Source organism: Cyanistes caeruleus, chromosome 6 (genome assembly GCF_971803275.1).
Source record: "Cyanistes caeruleus chromosome 6, bCyaCae1.hap1.1, whole genome shotgun sequence".
NCBI lineage: Eukaryota > Metazoa > Chordata > Aves > Passeriformes > Paridae > Cyanistes > Cyanistes caeruleus.
In genome coordinates this window covers 9,045,971-9,063,731 of record NC_141706.1, presented here as the reverse complement: position 1 = coordinate 9,063,731, position 17,761 = coordinate 9,045,971, and the positions used below count along the sequence as shown (strand labels likewise).

The window sequence follows — 17,761 nt, the reverse complement described above, 5'->3', positions numbered from 1 at the left end:
CCAGCACAGGCTCCCTGTGGGGTCACAGCCTCCTTAGGGCATGCCTCTGCTCCATCGTGGGCTCCTCCGCGGGCTGAAGGTGGATCTTTGCTTCCCTGTAGCCCCCCACTACCAAAACGGTACCGCACAAAGCCAGTACAGAGGGAAAACCTGGGATGTAAATGCAGGGAGGTGGAAGGATGGGGGAAATCTGGCTGGGGGGGGGGAAAGGCTGCTGACTGTCCAGGGTTTTTATACTTCAAGGGGAGCACTGGGCTCGGAGCCCACTCCTACTGTCACCCCTGTTCCACAGTGGATCCCACTGCCGCCTGTGGGCTGACAGAATTGGAATTTTGAATGAAAAACTGCTCCTGCCCTCAGAGGACATTTCCCATCACATCCTACCTTGCCATTGCCCTGGAATTCCCTCCAGGTAGCCGTATGCCTTTGGAGCCTTCACACACAGTGACAGCTCCCTCCCTGCTCTCAGCTTGTCCAGCCTCTGCCTCTGGGACAGACCCAACTCCGGAGGCAGGAGAGTCAGACATGATGATCCTTGTGTCCACTGCGGATTTTGCTGTGGATGCCACACGGGGAGCAATTCTCTGTCCCAGCCATCTCCTGGGTGTCACCTCCAGCCCTGCCCTGCCTCATGGCCAGGATCCACAGGGACAGCACGGGCCAAGCCCATGCTCTGAAGGCTGGGAACGGAGTGTCCTGGATGTTTGTGTCTCTGGCTGCAACCTTTGCTATCTTCAGGGAACTTTTGGGAGGAGGGGAAAGATCTTCAGCTCTGCAAAGTAGCACCAGAAGTAGTTAGTCTTTGTAATTATTAACTCCCAAGGCTTGGCCAGCAGCGACAGAGGATCTTCGGATTAGAAAGACAGAAGTGCTTCCAGGAGCCAACAAAGGCAGGAAGGATGAGAACTGATAGTGCTGACAGGAAGCTTTGAGAGGGATGTGCTGGAGATGCTGAATCCCAGCCACTTGAAAAAGTAACTTGTCACAAGGGGGAGAGTGGCATGTGCTCCCCTCTTCTTCCCAGAAGAGAAGCAAGAAAGAAAGGAGAAAGGGGAAAGAAAAAGAAGAAGGGGAAAGAAGAAGAAGGGGAAAGAAGAAGGGGAAATGACAAGAAAGAAAAGGAGAAAGGAAAAGGGAAAGGAAAGTGGGAAGAAGGGAGGACAGGAAAAAGAAAAAGAAAGCCAGACTGAGGCTGGGAAGGAAGAAGGGAGATTATCTTTGAGTTTGGAAAGCAGGATCTGACCTGCTGACGCGCCTTACCCAGCAAACTCAAACCGGATGTTATTGCCGTGGAAAGGAGAACAAATGGCCTAAAACTCCAGGCTCTATCCACCCCCTCCTGGCTGGCTCCTTGGCTTTGCCACGTTTGCTTAGCTGGCTGCAAGGGCTGCAGCAAGGCTCCTCTGAGGTCTCTGATTTCCAGCACCAGCACATTTGATCCTTCCTTTGGCACCTAATCCCCACCACAATTCCTAAGGCAAGAGAAGAGGGACCTCACTAAGGACCCTCCCCTCATTTTCATGCTGTATGCACTGAACTGTGGAACATCAGAGGGAAAATGAGATATTTGTCACCATCCAAGCCCCTAAAAGCAAAATGCAAAGGGTCAGATGGAGCTTGGCACAGGGACAGGCACCCCCAGCTCCCAGGGCAGCCCAGGATGGCACAGAATTAGTGAGGAATTCTGCAGCATAAGGGGAGAAAGCCTGGGGGTCCTCACAAAAGCACTGCAGGGTCACTGTATCCTCTTCAAATATTTCTGGCCAGCTCAAACATCTGAGTAAGCCCTATCCATGGAAAACAGCATCTCCCCAGACACATCCCACTTCAATTTTTTAAAAATCGCATCAGATTCCAAGGAAGAATGTAATTTGGAGAGATACTTCTGATGCCAGCTGCTTCTGTGTCTATCCCAGCACTGAAACTGGAGAAGGGAAAGGGATTTCACCAAGCTTTGGGATATGCTGTCCCTAAAACCACTTACTATTCTCTGGGAGAGAGCAAGGAGAGCACTGTGCCTTTCCAGCTTTAGCTGCTGCTAACTCAGCATTGAGAGAGGCCCTTTGGCATTCCCAAAATGGGGATTCAACTCCCAGCACAGCAATTCAATCTCTACATCTTTAGCATGGAGAAAATGAGGATGATTCCAGGGCTCTGAGGCTGAGGATGGATGTCAGCACCTCTTTTCTTCCTGCTCTGCTGAGAAAGGCTGGCTTTCAGACCAACCTCTGCCTCAAGGTATGAGGCCACAGGGATGTGGAAAGAGATCCAAGCAGCTCTGCCATGCTGGTAGCCCCTCAGTTATTTACTTTAATATTAAATTCCACACATATTTCCTGCTGTCCCAAGGGCAGCTGTGGAGCACACCAGCTGCCAGCAGAACTGCTCTCAGAGGAGGGCAGCAGAGGCCCCCAGATGCCAGCACATCCCTCCACAAACAGCAGGACACTCAGGGAGTTGTTGTTCCATGTTCCCAGGAGCAGCCAAACTGCTCCCAACAGCTGCAGCTAATGTCTCACCTGAAGCATTTTGGTCTCCCTGCTGTGTGTGGGGATGAGGGCTCAGGCACTAAATCCCCTCGAGATCTACCTCAGCCTGCCTGTTCACCAATTCCATCCCTGGAAGTGGACCGCATCCCCTTCAGAGAGGGGGGGATGCTCTTATTTCCCTTCACAGAGCACTGAATCCCACGTTTTAAATGATGATCACCTCGCCACTGGCAGCAATTCCCAGGACAGCGCCAGAAAGCCCACATGAGGCAGATGTCGGGCAGCTTCTGCTCCTGCAGTGAAAAAACCCATTTTCCTTGTCAAGGATCGGCCACAGCAAGGAGAAAACTACAACTGGGACAAATTGATCCCAACTACCAATGTTAAATAAGTGTCAAAGACAAAGCACAAGAGAAAGTTGATTATTACAGGAGCCTGGGTCTCCTGCTGCTCTTACCTGCAAGGTTCAGACCTGTGCTCCCTCTCCACAGTGTCCCACAGCTGCCTAAATGATAGAAGACCAGTTTGTTAAGAAAATATTTTGATTCAGAGCCTCCTGGAAGGGGAATATCCTAAGGATCTGAACAGAGGCATTGAGGAGGTGGTGGAAGGATGGTCACAATTGGGAAGGAGCAGAAAAGGGACTAAGGACCCTGGCTTGGTGGAAATTTGAGGGCAAGGCAAGGACCAGTGTTTCCCAGGATGTCACGCAAGGAAGCACAGTGACAGCTCTCAAGCACTACTGGAAAAGCAAGAGTAAAATAAAGCAAACACATGGAAAGAGTCTCAGAGAGCCAGTGGCAGAGTGGAAATCCCCAACATCCAAACCACAGCCAGAAGAGGTGGCAAACTCATCCAGGGACAGTGAGGGATGATGAGGAAACATCCTGTGAGAGCCAGGCAGAGCATGGACCAGGTATTTCACTGACCTAGGGAAGAGAGGGCAGCCGCCAAGCATGCTGCATTTTACAGCCTTGGTGGAAAATTCCAGCCCTGCATAATCTCCTGGGGTTCCTGTAAGATTGTGACACAGAGAGAGGGACCAAACAGGAAAGAATTAAGAGGAAAAATGCCTCTCTTCTGGCAGCCACCATGGCTGTGCCAGGAGTTAGCAGCAGCGGAGCAGCCAGCCCTGCCTCCCCCTCCTCCGGCCGCCTCTATAAACACGCAGGGCTTACTCAGAAGATTAGGAGGGAACAGGGCAAAAGACAACAGAGTCTCTTTTGTAATGAGGAGGGATTACAGCATCAAGTGACCGGCTGCAGCTCCCAAGTGGGTCTCAGGCTCCTTAGCACACCGTGTGGGGCAGGTCCAATCCCCCTATGAGCCAAGGGGGCACGAGGAGGTGGGTGGTGGCCCGGGCCACAAAGGACCCAGCGGGGACACGTGCAGGACCAAACCTCCCCAGCCTCCAGCACGGCTCAGGAGCCCATGACTGTGAGTATCTGGTCCTCCTAACAGCAGCGGGAGGATCGCTCTCTCCCACAGAGATCCATCTTCCTGCCTATCCGTGACCTCCTCTGTTTCTGTCCCTCTGCTCTGTCTGCTCATTGCCTGCTCATTGTCTTTGCGATACCTGCTCGGGTCTGTTTGTGGTGGGTGATGCACCTGATGTCCCAGAATCTTGCTTGCTGTGGGCTCCCACAGCTGAATTCCAGGTCAGTCGACTTCCAGGTGTGTTGTTTAGTCCAGAGGGATGAGCAGGGGATGCAGGCAGTGGCAGGCAGCAGCTCCCGGTGTGGGCTCTTCCTGCCCATCCCGACTCCAGTGTGCCAGTGAGCCACCTCCCACAGACCTCAGCCACAAAAGGAACGTGCCAGCTGCCCAGTGACATCCCAGGGCAGCCCAGCACAGGCTGGCAGTTGGGGAGAAAGGTGTCTTTAACCATTCAGGGCTGGAGGGAAAAGCACTGGGAAAAGCCCCATATCCCACATGGGAGCAGAACAGAGTAGAGGTGGGCGACATCCATTATTTACATGGACAAGAGCTGGAGTTTTCCTTCTTTGGTAAAAAAGGGAATCTGTATTTGAATTACGCAACAAAGAATCTCCCTGAGTGCTTTCGAGCCCCAAAGCCCAGAGAAAAGATACAGCTTTGTATAAGGGGCCCCAAAAATGTATGGGGTTTTGGGCATGCTTTTCTCTTCTGGACAGCCCGTGTGTGCAACCTCTGGGGCAGTTAAAATCCACTCTTCCAAGCTCTGTGCCCAGAAATCCGTATGGAATGGATACACGGATTTACTGAAATGGGCAGTTGTGCAGCTGGGGACAGGGACAGCTCTGCTCCTCTATATCACGCTTAAGAGGAGACTCAGGGACCTGAGTGATGACAGGGAAACCCAAAGGAGGACCAGCATCAAAAAACCAAACCCAGGACAAAGATGCTGCTTGGCTGAAATAGCCGGAAATCTAGATTTCACTGGTTTTCTTCACAGCAGCAGCTCACTGGGACCTGAGCTGTCCCCACCTAAGTGTAAATCTTCCACTGGGATGCTTAAATAAGAAACAAAGGAGGAACATGGGCCCAAACTTACCTGCCTTCAGCTGCTTCAGGGTGTGAACTGCCCCTTGAAGTGTTTCTTTGTCCCCATCACTCAGGGAAAAGCCCAGAGGCCTATAATCATTAACATTATTATCTCTGTTAAATAGCAATGCCTAGTGACATGTTAGGATTCAGAAATACCAATAGTTTCACACTGGATAATTATTTCTAACCCAAGGAATTATTCACCAATCTGCCTGGCATGGATAACACTGGTGTCTTGTTTGATGGGGTATTTTTGAAATAAATTCAGGTTTATGCAACTATGAGTCTGATTATTAATTGATTATAAAGAATTATTTATGCAACTTAGACTAGAAGTGAAATGGGTATGCTGCATGTCTGGGGAGCATTTCAGGAGCCCAAATGCCTCTTTTTCAGACACTGTGATTATCGTGCAACATATGGTTGAAGGAGAGGACCTGGCCAAACTCCATCCCACAGATCTCCAACAGGGAGGGCTGCTCTGCCTGCAGGACTAGGACCAGCAGAGCACAGACAGCTATCCTTGCTGGGATGCCTTCATCAATTGGATCAATCCCAAGAAAATTTTCTGGGGTTTTTCCTTTCCTTTGGGTTGGGGAATTTTTCCCAGCAGTATTCCAGGAAGATGTTTCCCAGCAATTAGGTTTACAGAAATATATATAGAACAAAAAACTATACTTAGAAAATTACTGGGACAAGCATAAACTTTGGAGTTTATGACCCTGAGATTACCAAAAGTGTTTTGTGGAAGGGGGTGGCACGTGGGCTTAGTCCTCTCTAACCAACCAGCCCCACTTGAATGATGACAAGAATCAAACACTAAAAACATCCTTGGTCACTATAACCAGCTCAAGAACAAAGAAAAGATGTCAAACTCATCAAATTATTGCCTGCCATCAATTGCCTCCTGCTTCTCTGTGCTACTGCCTCCATTTTACCTGGCTTTTGATTTCAGCTCATTCTGTTTTCTCCTTCCTTTCCATCTTGCTTGGTGGGACACTTGGGGTGTCCCTGTGTCCTCCTCCTGCTCAAACTCCAAGCCCTGCTTGTTGTGTGCCTGCACAGGAGCTGTGATGACAGTGACCTACACCAACCGTGTGGCTGATGCCCGCCTGGGCACCTTCTCCCAGCTCCTGCTCCAATGGAAAGGCAGCATCTACAAACTGCTCTACTCAGAGTTCCTGATTTTCATCTCGCTCTACTTCACCATCAGCCTTGTCTACAGGTGAGCAACTTCACATGCACAGCCTGGCCTGGGGCAGGACACGGGAGAAACACAGGACTGGGATCCTGCTGGTCAGGCCTTTGCCAGACTCTGTTCCCAGAAGGGAAGGGGAGAAAGGAGAGAAGGGAGAGGGAGAACTGCTTCTGTTTTTCCCTTTTAGGCTGATTCTGAGCGAGAGCCAAAGGCTGATGTTTGAGAAGCTGGCGCTGTACTGCAACAGCTATGCCGAGCTAATCCCTGTATCCTTCGTGCTGGGTAAGGAGCTGTCTGGAATCCAGCAGGGAGGGGAATGGGACAGCATTTCTTCTCCTTGGTTCGGCAGAGCTCTGCTGGCAGAGCAAGTGCCTCCCCCTGCCTTTGTAAAATTCCTCAAGCGGGAAATATCCTTTATTGTCACAGCTGTGAATGTCCCCCAACACAGGAGGGCAAGCTCCAAGTGGCACCAGATATGCCCACAGAAATTGTGGCTGCCTCATCCCTGGAAGTTTTCAAGGCCACACTGGATGGAGCTCTGAGCAATCTGGTCTAGTGGAAGATGTCCCTGTCCACAGCAGGGGATTGGAATGAGATCATCTTTAAGGTCCCTTCCAACCTAAACTGTTCTGGTTCTATGAAGCAAAGTATGAAATCCAGACTCCTTTTAGCACAGAGGACTGTTCCCCTCTAGACATTCCTGCACCCATCCCTGTGTGAGCAGAAAAGAAGGAGAGCAGACAGAGCAGGAGGAAGCTCTTTTCAGATGCCTGACTCTCTCAGCTCCCCTCTAGGTTTCTACGTGGCCCTGGTGGTGTCCCGCTGGTGGGCCCAGTACGAAAGCATCCCATGGCCAGACCGGATCATGAACCTGGTGTCCTGCAATGTGGATGGGGAGGACGAGTATGGGAGGCTCCTGCGCCGCACCCTGATGCGCTACAGCAACCTGGTCAGCGTGCTGATCCTGCGCTCCGTCAGCACCGCTGTCTACAAGCGCTTCCCCAGCATGGAGCACGTCGTGAGGGCAGGTCAGCACTGCTCCTCGCTGCTCCTCTAGGGGCAGGGGCGCCTGGGAAAGGTTCTTTGGAAATGGAGTGGTGCTGTTCCCTCTAGGCCGGTGGGAATTTGAGCCCCAAGTCTCTGAGCTTAACTGCTGGGCACTCTGAATGTTCTTGGGAGATGTTCCTCAAGGTGCAGCAGTTCCCACTCGGCCCACATTGTCTGGTTTCCCTTGGAAATCCACCGAGATGTGATATTGTTTGCCTCCTAAAAAGAAAAGGCACTTCAGGGACACAAGTTATCCCATTCTCAACCAGTGTCTATGGACACCAGGCAGCTGCACCCTCAGCAGTGCTTTACCTCCCTGATGCCTCTGATCTGATGTGCTGCAGACATCCAAAGTGAAATCCCATTATCCCCCTTCCATGACTTAATGTTTTAACAAGGAGACTTGTCCTTCTGCATGACTCGCCAGGTTCTGAGTCTTTACTGGGGTTTTTAGGGAGAGCCAAGGCATCCACCTGAGATTCAGATGTTTTCATTTCAGACCAGATCAGTTCCTCCTGCCCTCTATAGCTGTCCTTCTCCCATCTGCTCTTTTCCATCCAGGTCTCATGACACCAGAAGAGCACAAGAAGTTTGAGAGCTTGAATTCCCCCCACAACAAGTTTTGGATCCCATGCGTGTGGTTCTCCAACCTGGCTGTGAAGGCGAGGAATGACGGGAGGATCCGGGACAGCGTGCTGCTCCAAGGCATCCTGAATGTGAGTGACAGAGGGGACAGGCAGGTCTTTGAGATCCTGGGCAATGGGAGGCACCTGTGAAGCAGGTCCTTGACACATTCCAGAACAGCCAATGCCAGTGGAGGTTTCTGCAATCCAGATGGAAAGCCACAAGGAAGAATGTATCTGGAAGTCTAGGAGAGGTCAAAAACATACTCAACAACTGAGGTCCTGTAGAAAACATTTTTATTAAAAACTCTGAGATAATTTTGGGCAATGCCTGCTACACAGGCAAGATTTGGCAATAATCCCTGCCCAGCTGCACAGAAAAAGGCTCTGGAGCAGCTCATCCTTCTTGGTATTCATGTGCAGAAAAAGTCATGTGGTTTCTGTTGCCTGGAGCAGAATTCATCTGCCCACAGGGAGGGAGATCTTCCTCTGGGATATTTGCCTATAGACAGCAGAGAGAAATGGCTGCTCCTGAGGGTATTCTTTGCCTCACCTGTTGGCTGCTCATTTTGTGAGGAGAAACTCTGCTGTGAAGCAAGCTAAGAAGGGATCTTGGGCTCAGGGGGAGACACTCAGCAGGGAATTCCTCCAAGGCTGAGACTGAGCTCCCCTACCAGAGAAGGTATAAGCACAAGGAAGAGGGCTGGAGCAATGGAGAACAGTGGTGCTGGAGAGGCTCTGCAAGGAGATGGGAAGTAATCCTGACATGCCATTCCCTTTTCCCTGCTGCAGGAGCTCAACACCTTGCGCAGCCAGTGTGGGAAACTCTATGGATACGACTGGATCAGCATCCCCCTGGTCTACACCCAGGTGAGAAAGGAATCCCCACACCCATTGCTCCACCACTGCCCATACACATCCCCTCTTACACCCACAACTGGAATCCTGGAATGGTTTAGGTAGGAAGGGACCATGAAGCTCATCCAGGGACACCTTCCACTAGACCAGGCTGCTCCAAGCCTTGTCCAACCTGGCCTCATGCGCTTCCAGGGGTGGGGCAGCCACAGCTTTTCTGAAAAACCTATGCCAGGGGCTCACACCCTCTTAGTTAAGAATTGCTTCCTCATATCTAATCTAAACCTGCTCTCCATCAGTTTAAAACCATTGTTCCTTGTGCTGTCACTATCTGCCTGTGTAAAAAGTCACTCTCCCTCCTTTGTATAAGCTCCTTTAAGGTACTGGAAGGCCAAAGCCTCACCAAAACCTTCTCATCTCTAGGCTGAACAGCCTTAGCTCTCTCAGCCTATCTTTGTAGAAGTGCTTCATACCTGACCCACCCATGAAAAATGCAGGATACTCTTAAATCCCTCATCCCTACATGCACACATCATCTCTCTTCCACTGGTAGCTCAGCACACACCCAGCCCAGCCTCCTTTCCCTAACTCAGACACATCCACCTCTACAGAAATAACCTCTATCCAGGGGTAACAAATCCACATAGATCCATGGAAAACACAGGAACACACAGATGCACTCCCTGCACCACCTTGCAGGGATCACATCCTGGGCAAGATCCCAGGAAGTTTGTGCCAGGCATGTACTCAGCTGTTTATCAGCCTAGGCAGACACTTTGGCACCACTTTGCTCCTTTGTCTCCTACAATCCAGCTGCTCAGATAACAGGAATGCCCTTCACCATGAAACAGGAGCTGCTGCTGCTGCTCTGGCAGTGCTGGAGGTTAATGGGGAACACGCTGGGAAAGTATATTCCTGTTTTGAACCCCCTTGTTTGTATCAAGGGACCATGTGAGAGTCGTAGTTACTTTTAACTTGAAAAGGGGAAGTTTCCAGTCTTGTGATGACAGGGAAAAGCACAAAGCTCAGCACAGCCTGAAATCCAAGCAGGCAAATATTAATAAAAGCTCAGCACAAGGAGCAGGAAGGAAGGAGCAAATAGCAATGCTAGGGTTCCCTTCCTGGACTTGGAAGCAGCCTGCCAGCATGGACTGAGCCATGAGACAGCTTCCAGCTCATCCAGGATGTCATGTGCTTGCTGCTGCCACTGGCCTGTGACACCTGCACAGATATCATTCCAGGGACAGCACACAGTGTAGGTAAAAGCTGGAGGGAAAGGGAATGTCCGTAGCTTTCTGCAGGGAAATGCATCCTCCAGCATAAAAGCCTGTCAGAACCAAATCCAGGGCTTTCCAGAGGCTACAGAGCCTGGCTTTGGAGCTGAGTGGGGTGGAACTGCAGGAATATGCTGGGAACTCACGCTGCCCTGGTGTGTGTCCCTTGGCGTCCTTCCCCAGGTGGTGACCGTGGCTGTTTACAGCTTCTTCCTGGCCTGTCTGATCGGGAGGCAGTTCCTGGATCCAGAGAAAGCATATCCTGGCCATGAGCTGGATCTCTTTGTGCCTGTTTTTACATTTCTGCAATTCTTTTTCTACGCTGGCTGGTTAAAGGTAAGTCCAAGAAAACATGGCTGGAGCTGGAATCTGACCCAGCCAAGGGTTTTTCCCAGTGTGAGCTCACCAGGAACCCAGCTGTGTTCTTTGATGTAGGGCAACAACAGGAAGCCAAGAGGGGCTGAGGGAACTGTCAGGACTTTCTAATTTTCCAACTGTCTCATTCTGGACACCAGCTGCACTTTTCCTAGGCTTTGGTCCTTACTAGAGGGGGAAAAAGGAGCTCCTTCAGTTGCAGGAGGGTTGTGTGAGCCAGGGGGAATTAAAAATTCCAGTGTCTCCCAGCCCCTGGGATGCCTCCACTTCTAACCCACCCCCTTTTTGGGAGGAAAAACAGGGCTTGGAATTCAAGGGACATCACACCTGACTTCTCCCTGAAGGGAAAGGGGCAGGGATGACAATGGTGACCTTTGCTGTGTGCTCTCCACATGCAGGTGGCCGAGCAGCTGATCAACCCTTTTGGGGAGGATGATGATGACTTTGAAGCCAACTGGCTCATTGACAGAAACCTGCAGGTAAAGGGGAGGAAGATTTGCCAGGTGAGCCTCACCTGAAGAGGAACACCAAGGCAGGACAGTGACCAAATTCTCCTGCAACACCTCTGCCCCCACTTCCTTGCCTGAGACGAGAGAAAATCCAATTTTCCTCCCAATCCGCACCAGGGAATTTGGGGTTTCTGGCATATCTTTGTACACAGAGTCCGACTGCAGCTGCAGTCCATGCTCTGGCACATGGGGTGGATCCAGGCTGCTCATTTCAGGCCTCAGCTGCCTTTGAATGACACGTCATTCCTTCCCCTCCTTGCTTTCCTACCCTGTGTCCATCTAAAACTGCCTCCTCTGCTTTCTGCCATGCAATAACCACATATCCCACCGTTCTGTCCTAGTGAGCCTGTTACTCTCCTGTCTCCTTCAGCACCATTTTCCTTCCAATTAATCAAATCTCTGTGTGAGAAACAACCCAAATGACAGGAACCAAAGCAACCCCAGCCTCTTGCCTGTCTTCCATGCTGCACCACTTCCACCTGCTCTGTGCTTCTTTGTCCCCTGATAACAGGCACACAAAAGGCTGCTCACTCCATGTGACATTCCTGCTGTCCCTCACAGGTCTCCCTCATGGCAGTGGATGAGATGCACCAGGATTTACCCATTCTGGAGAAGGACCTGTACTGGAATGAGCCTGATCCCCAGCCACCCTACACTGCAGCCACCGCTGAATACAAGCGCCCATCCTTCCTGGGCTCCACTTTTGACATCAGGTGAGTGCAGGGACAAAGTGTCACAACACCTGCATCAGGTCTTGTGCAGGATATTACATTTGAGGAGCTTTTAGACTCATCCACATGAGTCAGCATTTTCCATGGAAAAGAATAAATCTAACCTCTTTTCCTCACTGACCTGTGTGATGAGCATGCCTGTTTTGGGGGGGGGCGGTAATGGCAGTACAGGGAGAGGCTTGCCACTGGCAGAATAATTCCCAGTGCTGCCAGCCTCTCCAGGAGATCCCTCGCCTCCCTCTGTGGCTGTATAACAGTCCACTTTGCCTTTCCCAGCATGCAGAAGGAAGAGATGGAGTTCCAGCCCCTGGAGCAGATTAAAGAGAATGAGGAGGCCAACCACTCCACTCCCTTGCTGGGACATCTGGGTCGCCTCCTGGGTGTCCAGTCCCCAAACTTCTCCAGGTCCTCTTCCCGGATGAACCTGCTGCGCCGGCGAGGAGATCCCGCATCGCCCTTCTCCCATTATACCTACCAGGACATGGGGAAGGCCGGAAGCCCTTGTGGCATCAATCAGCCAAGGGGAGACTCCCAGGAGCAGTGGGACAGCGAAGACGGAAAACTAAGGGAGTTTGATGCTTTCATGTCCACCCCCTTTTATGAGAGGCCTGGGTTCTACAGTGCTCCACAGACACCCATCAGCTCCATCCCCATGATTTTCCCTTCCCGACGCCAAGGGCGCAAGAAGCCACCGGCCCTCTCCAGCATTGCTGCGTGCTCCACTTCCCTTCGGGATGTCATTGTCAACGCCTCCCCTTCCAGGGCCAGTGACATGGACAAGAGCCAGAGCTCCCTGGGTTCTGCTGCAAAAGAAACCTTTGTTTGGCCAACAGAGCGGAGCAAAGGTCCCGACTCCATGGCTGTGACAGTAGAAGAAGGAAAGAGCAGCTCCAGGGAAGCTGCCACCACAGGAAGCCCAGGAGCGCAGTCCACAGCATCCAACAGCCCCAAATTCCCCTTCCTGCCAGAGCCCCCTGAGCGTGAGAAGCAAGGCAGCTTCAAAAGCCTGAAGAGCTCCAAACCCTCACACCCATCCTGGCTAAACCTGGAGAACATGGCTTCAGCCACTCCCAGTTCAGAGCATTCCACTGCCTTTCACACCCCCAGTAACAAAACCCCCGGAGGCAGCACCACCCTCTGCTTCTCCTTCACTCCAGTCACCTCTCCAGTGCTGGAAAGGTCCCACAAAGGCAACCTGGGCCCTGAGGCTCGCAGCCTGAGTTTGGAAGATGCAGCTAGTGCTCCAGACCAGCATCCAGAGGTTTCCAGGAACATCAGAGACACTGGGAATGTAAATACTAATCCCCCAGCTCCCAAAGAGCCCAGGAGAGCAGAGAGTCCATCCCCCAATGACTCTGGAATCTCCCTAGCTGAGGGTGACTATGTGGGGCTGATGGAAGTGATCCTGGAGGCCAGTGAAAGCCCAGGTGAAGAGCAGATGGACCAGTACAGCTAAAGGGGAATCCATGGGATACCTGCCTTATCCTGGCCCTCACCCAAACAGAGGTGCTGAACATGCAGCTGGAGCCCAGCCTGGGCTGAAACCAGCACTAAGGACATGGCTGCTCCTGCCCTCAGCTACAGCAGCAGGCACAACCCATGTTGCAACAAGACCAAAAGCACCAAAAAAACCCAACTGTAGCAAAATAACAAGACTTTGAGTGTTAAAGACTGCAGGTACCAGCCAGGCATAGCCCAGAATAGGAGCACAGTTGACGTGGATACTTCCCTCCTCCTCACAGCAAGAATGAGAGCTTGAGTCCTTCCTCAGGCAGGACTTGCACTCCCCTAACAAGATACTTCAGGGAAAAGTAAGGGACTGAAAAGAATCCCGTATTTTGTGATGCAGACCCACCGTGCCTTTTCCAGGCCTGCCTGGCTAGTGTTTTTCAGTACTGGGATAAGGCAGGGCAAGGGCCTGCCAGCACAGACAGCTGCAGCATCTGCCCAGCACACTGCTTCCTTCCAAAGGTCCACATCTGCCACCACAGATCTGACAGTGCTCAGAGAAAAGCTGGATGGCAGCAGACACCACTCAGCTCATTTTTTACTGCCTACCCTCAGAAAATAAAAGAGAGGCTCAAGCCCAGGACCTTGGTTTCATTTCCTCATTTTAGTTCCCTGCAAGGAATTTAAAGAAACCAGAGGTTTTCCTACTTCTGCCTTCAGCAGCAGCTGCAAAGCCCCCATGTCACACAACAAGTTGACCTCCCACAGCCTTCACTACAGCTGCCTGCTCCCCCTCCAAACTAAACAGGAAAAGCCAGCTGGAACCAAGTCACTTTATTGGCTGGAGGGCAGTACATAAAACACAAAGAGAGGGGAAAATATTTGGTACAGAGTATGGAACTGTTTATCTAGATAGCTGAAGCTGCATGCACGGCTGGACAGTAAGTAGGAGTCCCACTGAAACCCACAGCGTGGCTCTTGGCAAGGCTTCAGCTCTGACAGTCCCCGAGGGTGTGCTTGTCGAAGAGATACTCTGCCATGCCGTATTTGGGGGCCCCCATCTTCCGCAGGTTGGTCACGTGGTCACCCAGCTCCTTGATGGCTTTCACCTGCTCATCCAGGTAATGGGTCTCAATGAAGTCACACAACTGTAAAGGGAGACCAGAGGTTTAAATTCAGGCCTGAAATCCTACCAAGGCTCTCCTAAGGAAAGGAGAGGATACAGAATTTTCAGGCTGAGAGGAAGCAGCCTCTAGTTTTGTTGCAGAACAAGATCAAAGTGAGCCAGACTTACATAAGCTCACTTGCTCCAGAACCCTGAAAAGCCAGGCAGCTCAGGAAGCCTCTCCTCTTCCTCACTGCAGGAAGCATTAGCCAAGGTCCTGAGCAGCTTGACACACCCCCACTGCACAGCAAGCTCACAGCAGTGAGGACTTACACCTCTGGTTTTGCTTTAAAAAGTCCCTCTAACTTAGCCAGGACACTTCCTAGTGTTGGGATTCTCACCCATATTAATCTCTTCCTAATATTAAGCAACCTCAATCCAGCCTTGCCAAAAACTCCTATCTGAGAAGAATTACATGTTTTCAGACAGTGTTGTGAAACATCAGGGCTTTTAATATTCCAAAGCAACTCCAGAATTTTGTGGCAAAAAAGCCTCGTGACAAAAAGCCTTACAAAGATGGAACTCAACCCCCTCAGAAACGGTCTCCATAGAGACTGTTCACAGACACTTCAGAGGGAATACATCAAGTCCCTGCCACCTTAAAAATCTTACTGGAAGGACAGCAGTAACCCCACCAAAGGTATCTGGAAGGGCTGCACCCCTGGTTCACACCTTTCTTCACCTTTAACAACTCCAAGGACACACAACTCAGGCCTAAAGCCACATCTTTGGACAGCCATGTTGAGCATGCACTTACATGTGGGTCGTTCTTTTCGGTTGCCAATTTGTGCAGTTCTAGCAGTGATTGGTTCACATTTTTCTCCAGGTGCAGGGCACATTCCATGGCAGTCAGGCCATTCTCCCAGTCATCACGGTCTGGCTTCTGCAAGGGGAAAGCACAGGACATGTTTTCTGTAAGAGCCCAGAGACCAGCAGGGTGGAGTCTTCAGATCACTCTTCTCAAAGCCTGTTTAGACCAAGTTTAGGCACTTATGCAAAGTCAAAAATTTGAGGTGCACCATGGGAACAGAATTAAGCAAACCCTCAAAGTCCCACTTCTCAGAACAGTGTACAGATCACATCTGCTCAGTGTTAAATTTAATCATGATGAACCAGTTGTCTTCTGGTTCTGCCCTCATCCCACAGCAAACAACCTGGGGCTCAACACCTTCTCCTTACACAAGAAGTACTTTTTTATTAGTCAATCAGCACAAATAATCAAACTGCTCCATATCTCAAATTATTGTGCCTCTCCCATGTCAGCTGCTGCTCTTCTGGGGAGGACCCAGAGGAAAATTCATCCCCTTCCACCCACACTCACCTTGATGTCCTGCAGGAAGATGCGTCCACCCCTCTGGTTCTGCAGCTTCATCAGCTTCTCAGCGTGCTCCCGCTCCTCGTGGGACTGATGCAGGAAGTACTTGGCAAAGTTTTTCAGGGCCACATCATCCCGATCAAAATAGTAGGACTGAAAAAAGAAAAAAAAAAGTTCACAGGCTTTAAACCTCTGCTTCGGGATGGCTGCAGTCCAAGCCCAGGCCAGCAAGGCAGTGTGGAACTACTCTCCCCTTAGTATCATTTGACCTTCCAGCTAGGGTTAAATTTTAACCTGCATCCCTACCAAGGGCACAAATGAATGGTGTTTGTGTCCTTGGCTCAGTTCTGAGAAAACAAAAAAAAAAAAAACAAAACCCTGAAAGCCCGCAGATAGCTGTTCTGAGGAGCATTAAGCTTCAGCCCTGCAAAGCCTTTTTTTCCATGGAGAATCTTCCCTTTGTTTACCTAAGCTTGTTTACAATGATCACATTGCAAGTCAGGGTCTTGACTTGCAACACCAGGTAAGAGTGAGCCAAGAACTTTTAGGTGCTTCTGCAATAAAGCTCTTTTGCTCCCCTAGGCTTTCTAGGGATTAGACTAAGGAATATACTTTCTACTTTTTTTGGGGAGGGAAGTAAAAGTAATATTTAAATACAAGAGATAAATTCAACTACAATATGAATTCAACAGCAACTACTTTTCTGAAAGCAAAAAATCCTATAACAGCAGTTAAAGTCTATCAAACAATTTTATTCCTTCAGAGTCATTACCAGGATTCAATGGAAAGTTCTGTATCAGCTGCCAATTGTTTACCAACCTCCTACAGAATTCCCTGCTCTTAAACCAGCGGCCTGGAGGTTCATGGCAAGGCACTGGTGCTTGTGTACCACTATCACCGAACAACAGAAGCTCAAAACAGGGCTCAGAAACAAATTAACGGAGAAAAAAACTACAAAATACGTGCCAAAACACAGGACAGCGTGATTAGGAAGTCTCAGTGTCCGCCCAAAGCACCACGATTGCTGCGCGGAGGTCAGGGAACGGCTAAAACGGGCGCCTCGGGCCAAAGGAGGCATGTAAACACAGGGCCCAAGGAAATCACGGATTCCTACTGATTCCTGAAGGACAACCCGAGCCTAGGAGGCGAGCACGCCTGCGGGAAAGGTGCCACAGGCTTCGTTTAGGCATCTCCCGCTACCCAGCCCGGCCCCAAGGGCAGAGCCGGCGGCGAGGCGCTGAGCGCGGCCGATAACGAGGCCGCCAAGGGCAACGGTCGCGGGGCTCGCGGAGCAGGCGAGATAAAAGGGCCTCACCTACACCCAGGGGACGGCCCAGACGGGCCTGAAGGCAGAGGGGGGAGGAGGAGGTGGAGAAAAAGGAGGAGGAGGAGCTGGGCCCGCAGGCACCGCCCGGCACCCAGGAACCCCCCGCTGGGCAAGGCCCTCGTGCAGCCTCTTTATCCCCCGTAGGACCCTTCCCTCACCCCGCCGCGCCCACTGCCCTCACCATGCTGAGGTACACGTAGGACGCGTAGAGCTCCAAGTTGATCTGGCGGTTGACGGCGGCCTCGCAGTCCTGGTGGTAATTCTGGCGCACCTGAGAGGGGGGCGCTGCCATGGCTGGGGTGCTCCGGTGGGTGTTGCGGTGACTGTGTAGACGGTGGAGATGGGGAAGGGGGGCGCGGCGGGCCCGAGCGCGGCCGGTTCCGTCCAAGCACTGTTGACGCAGGAACCCGCTTCGCTCCGCCGCCGACGCGCTATGAGGGCTACCCGCCCGCCGACGTGCCTTTTATACCACCGCGCGGCAGGCCACGCCCCCAGGAAGGGGCGGGGCGTCCCGGCGCCCTTCTGCTGGCCCGGCGTGACTCAGCACCCGCCCAGGCCACGCCCACATCGGGGGTGGGGCCCGCTCGCGCCCCCTGTTCCCGCCGCGGGAGCGGCGTCCATCATGGGATGGGCCGTGTGGGGAAATTCCCACAAAATCACCAAATCCGGCCATTTCCCTTCGACCACGTGTGAAAACTGCCGCTAACCCGTGTCCCACATCCTATATCCTACATCCTACATCCCTCCGGGGACGGGGGCTCTGCCGCTGCCCCGGGCGGTTGGTGCCAATGCCTGACCACCGCTTCCGTGAGAACAAAAAGTTCCTAAAATACAATTTAAATGCAGAAATTGAAGGTCAAATGTCAAAAACTGAACCT

At 51.5% G+C, this 17,761-nt stretch overlaps 3 protein-coding genes across 7 annotated transcripts in view; 1 reads left to right on the top strand and 2 right to left on the bottom strand.

Moving 5' to 3' along the window:
* RAB3IL1 (RAB3A interacting protein like 1) overlaps positions 1-10,252 on the bottom strand; it is a 42,561-nt gene extending 32,309 nt beyond the window's left edge. The window contains exons 1-4 of one of the 4 annotated variants that reach the window (XM_086894876.1): positions 10,159-10,252; positions 5,023-5,102; positions 2,947-2,994; positions 2,710-2,782 (exon numbers count right to left, since the gene is read on the bottom strand). Coding sequence is in view for 2 of the 4 variants with exons in the window: in XM_023928734.2 (XP_023784502.2) it covers positions 2,710-2,782; positions 2,947-2,994; positions 4,066-4,246 (302 nt within the window). In the remaining 2 variants the exon portion in view is untranslated. Of the gene's footprint in view, positions 1-384; positions 528-2,709; positions 2,783-2,946; positions 2,995-4,065; positions 4,450-5,022; positions 5,103-10,158 lie in introns of those variants that run through there. The other 3 variants (XM_023928734.2, XM_086894877.1, XM_086894872.1) reach the window with 3 other exon arrangements.
* On the top strand, positions 3,613-13,716 carry LOC111930630 (bestrophin-1-like). 2 transcript variants are annotated; one of them, XM_023928732.2, is made up of 10 exons: positions 3,613-3,926; positions 6,081-6,240; positions 6,401-6,495; positions 7,008-7,241; positions 7,822-7,976; positions 8,676-8,753; positions 10,196-10,348; positions 10,786-10,866; positions 11,458-11,609; positions 11,904-13,716. In XM_023928732.2, exons 2-10 carry the CDS (start codon positions 6,089-6,091, stop codon positions 13,081-13,083), a joined length of 2,280 nt encoding a protein of 759 aa, XP_023784500.2. In that variant the 5' UTR covers positions 3,613-3,926; positions 6,081-6,088; the 3' UTR covers positions 13,084-13,716. The 2 variants fall into 2 exon arrangements, with proteins under 2 accessions (XP_023784500.2, XP_023784499.2); XM_023928731.2 differs by lacking the exon at positions 3,613-3,926 and having other exon boundaries at positions 5,828-6,240.
* Positions 13,717-13,895: 179 nt separating this feature from the next.
* On the bottom strand, positions 13,896-17,316 carry FTH1 (ferritin heavy chain 1). The gene is made up of 4 exons (XM_023928435.2): positions 17,065-17,316; positions 15,563-15,709; positions 14,999-15,124; positions 13,896-14,224 (listed from the first exon to the last, which is right to left on the bottom strand). Exons 1-4 carry the CDS (start codon positions 17,173-17,175, stop codon positions 14,066-14,068), a joined length of 543 nt encoding a protein of 180 aa, XP_023784203.2. The 5' UTR covers positions 17,176-17,316; the 3' UTR covers positions 13,896-14,065.
* Positions 17,317-17,761: the final 445 nt, after the last annotated feature.

Coding starts and splice junctions, on each gene's coding strand:
- FTH1 (XM_023928435.2), bottom strand. CDS start 17,175: ATGGCAGCGCCCCCCTCTCAGGTGCGCCAGAATTACCACCAGGACTGC. Junction 15,710..17,064: donor CCTACGTGTACCTCAGCATG/GTGAGGGCAGTG, acceptor TTCTTTTTTCAG/TCCTACTATTTTGATCGGGA. Junction 15,125..15,562: donor TCTTCCTGCAGGACATCAAG/GTGAGTGTGGGT, acceptor TTCCCCTTGCAG/AAGCCAGACCGTGATGACTG.
- LOC111930630 (XM_023928731.2), top strand. CDS start 5,882: ATGTCAAACTCATCAAATTATTGCCTGCCATCAATTGCCTCCTGCTTC. Junction 8,754..10,195: donor TCCCCCTGGTCTACACCCAG/GTGAGAAAGGAA, acceptor GTCCTTCCCCAG/GTGGTGACCGTGGCTGTTTA. Junction 10,867..11,457: donor TCATTGACAGAAACCTGCAG/GTAAAGGGGAGG, acceptor TGTCCCTCACAG/GTCTCCCTCATGGCAGTGGA.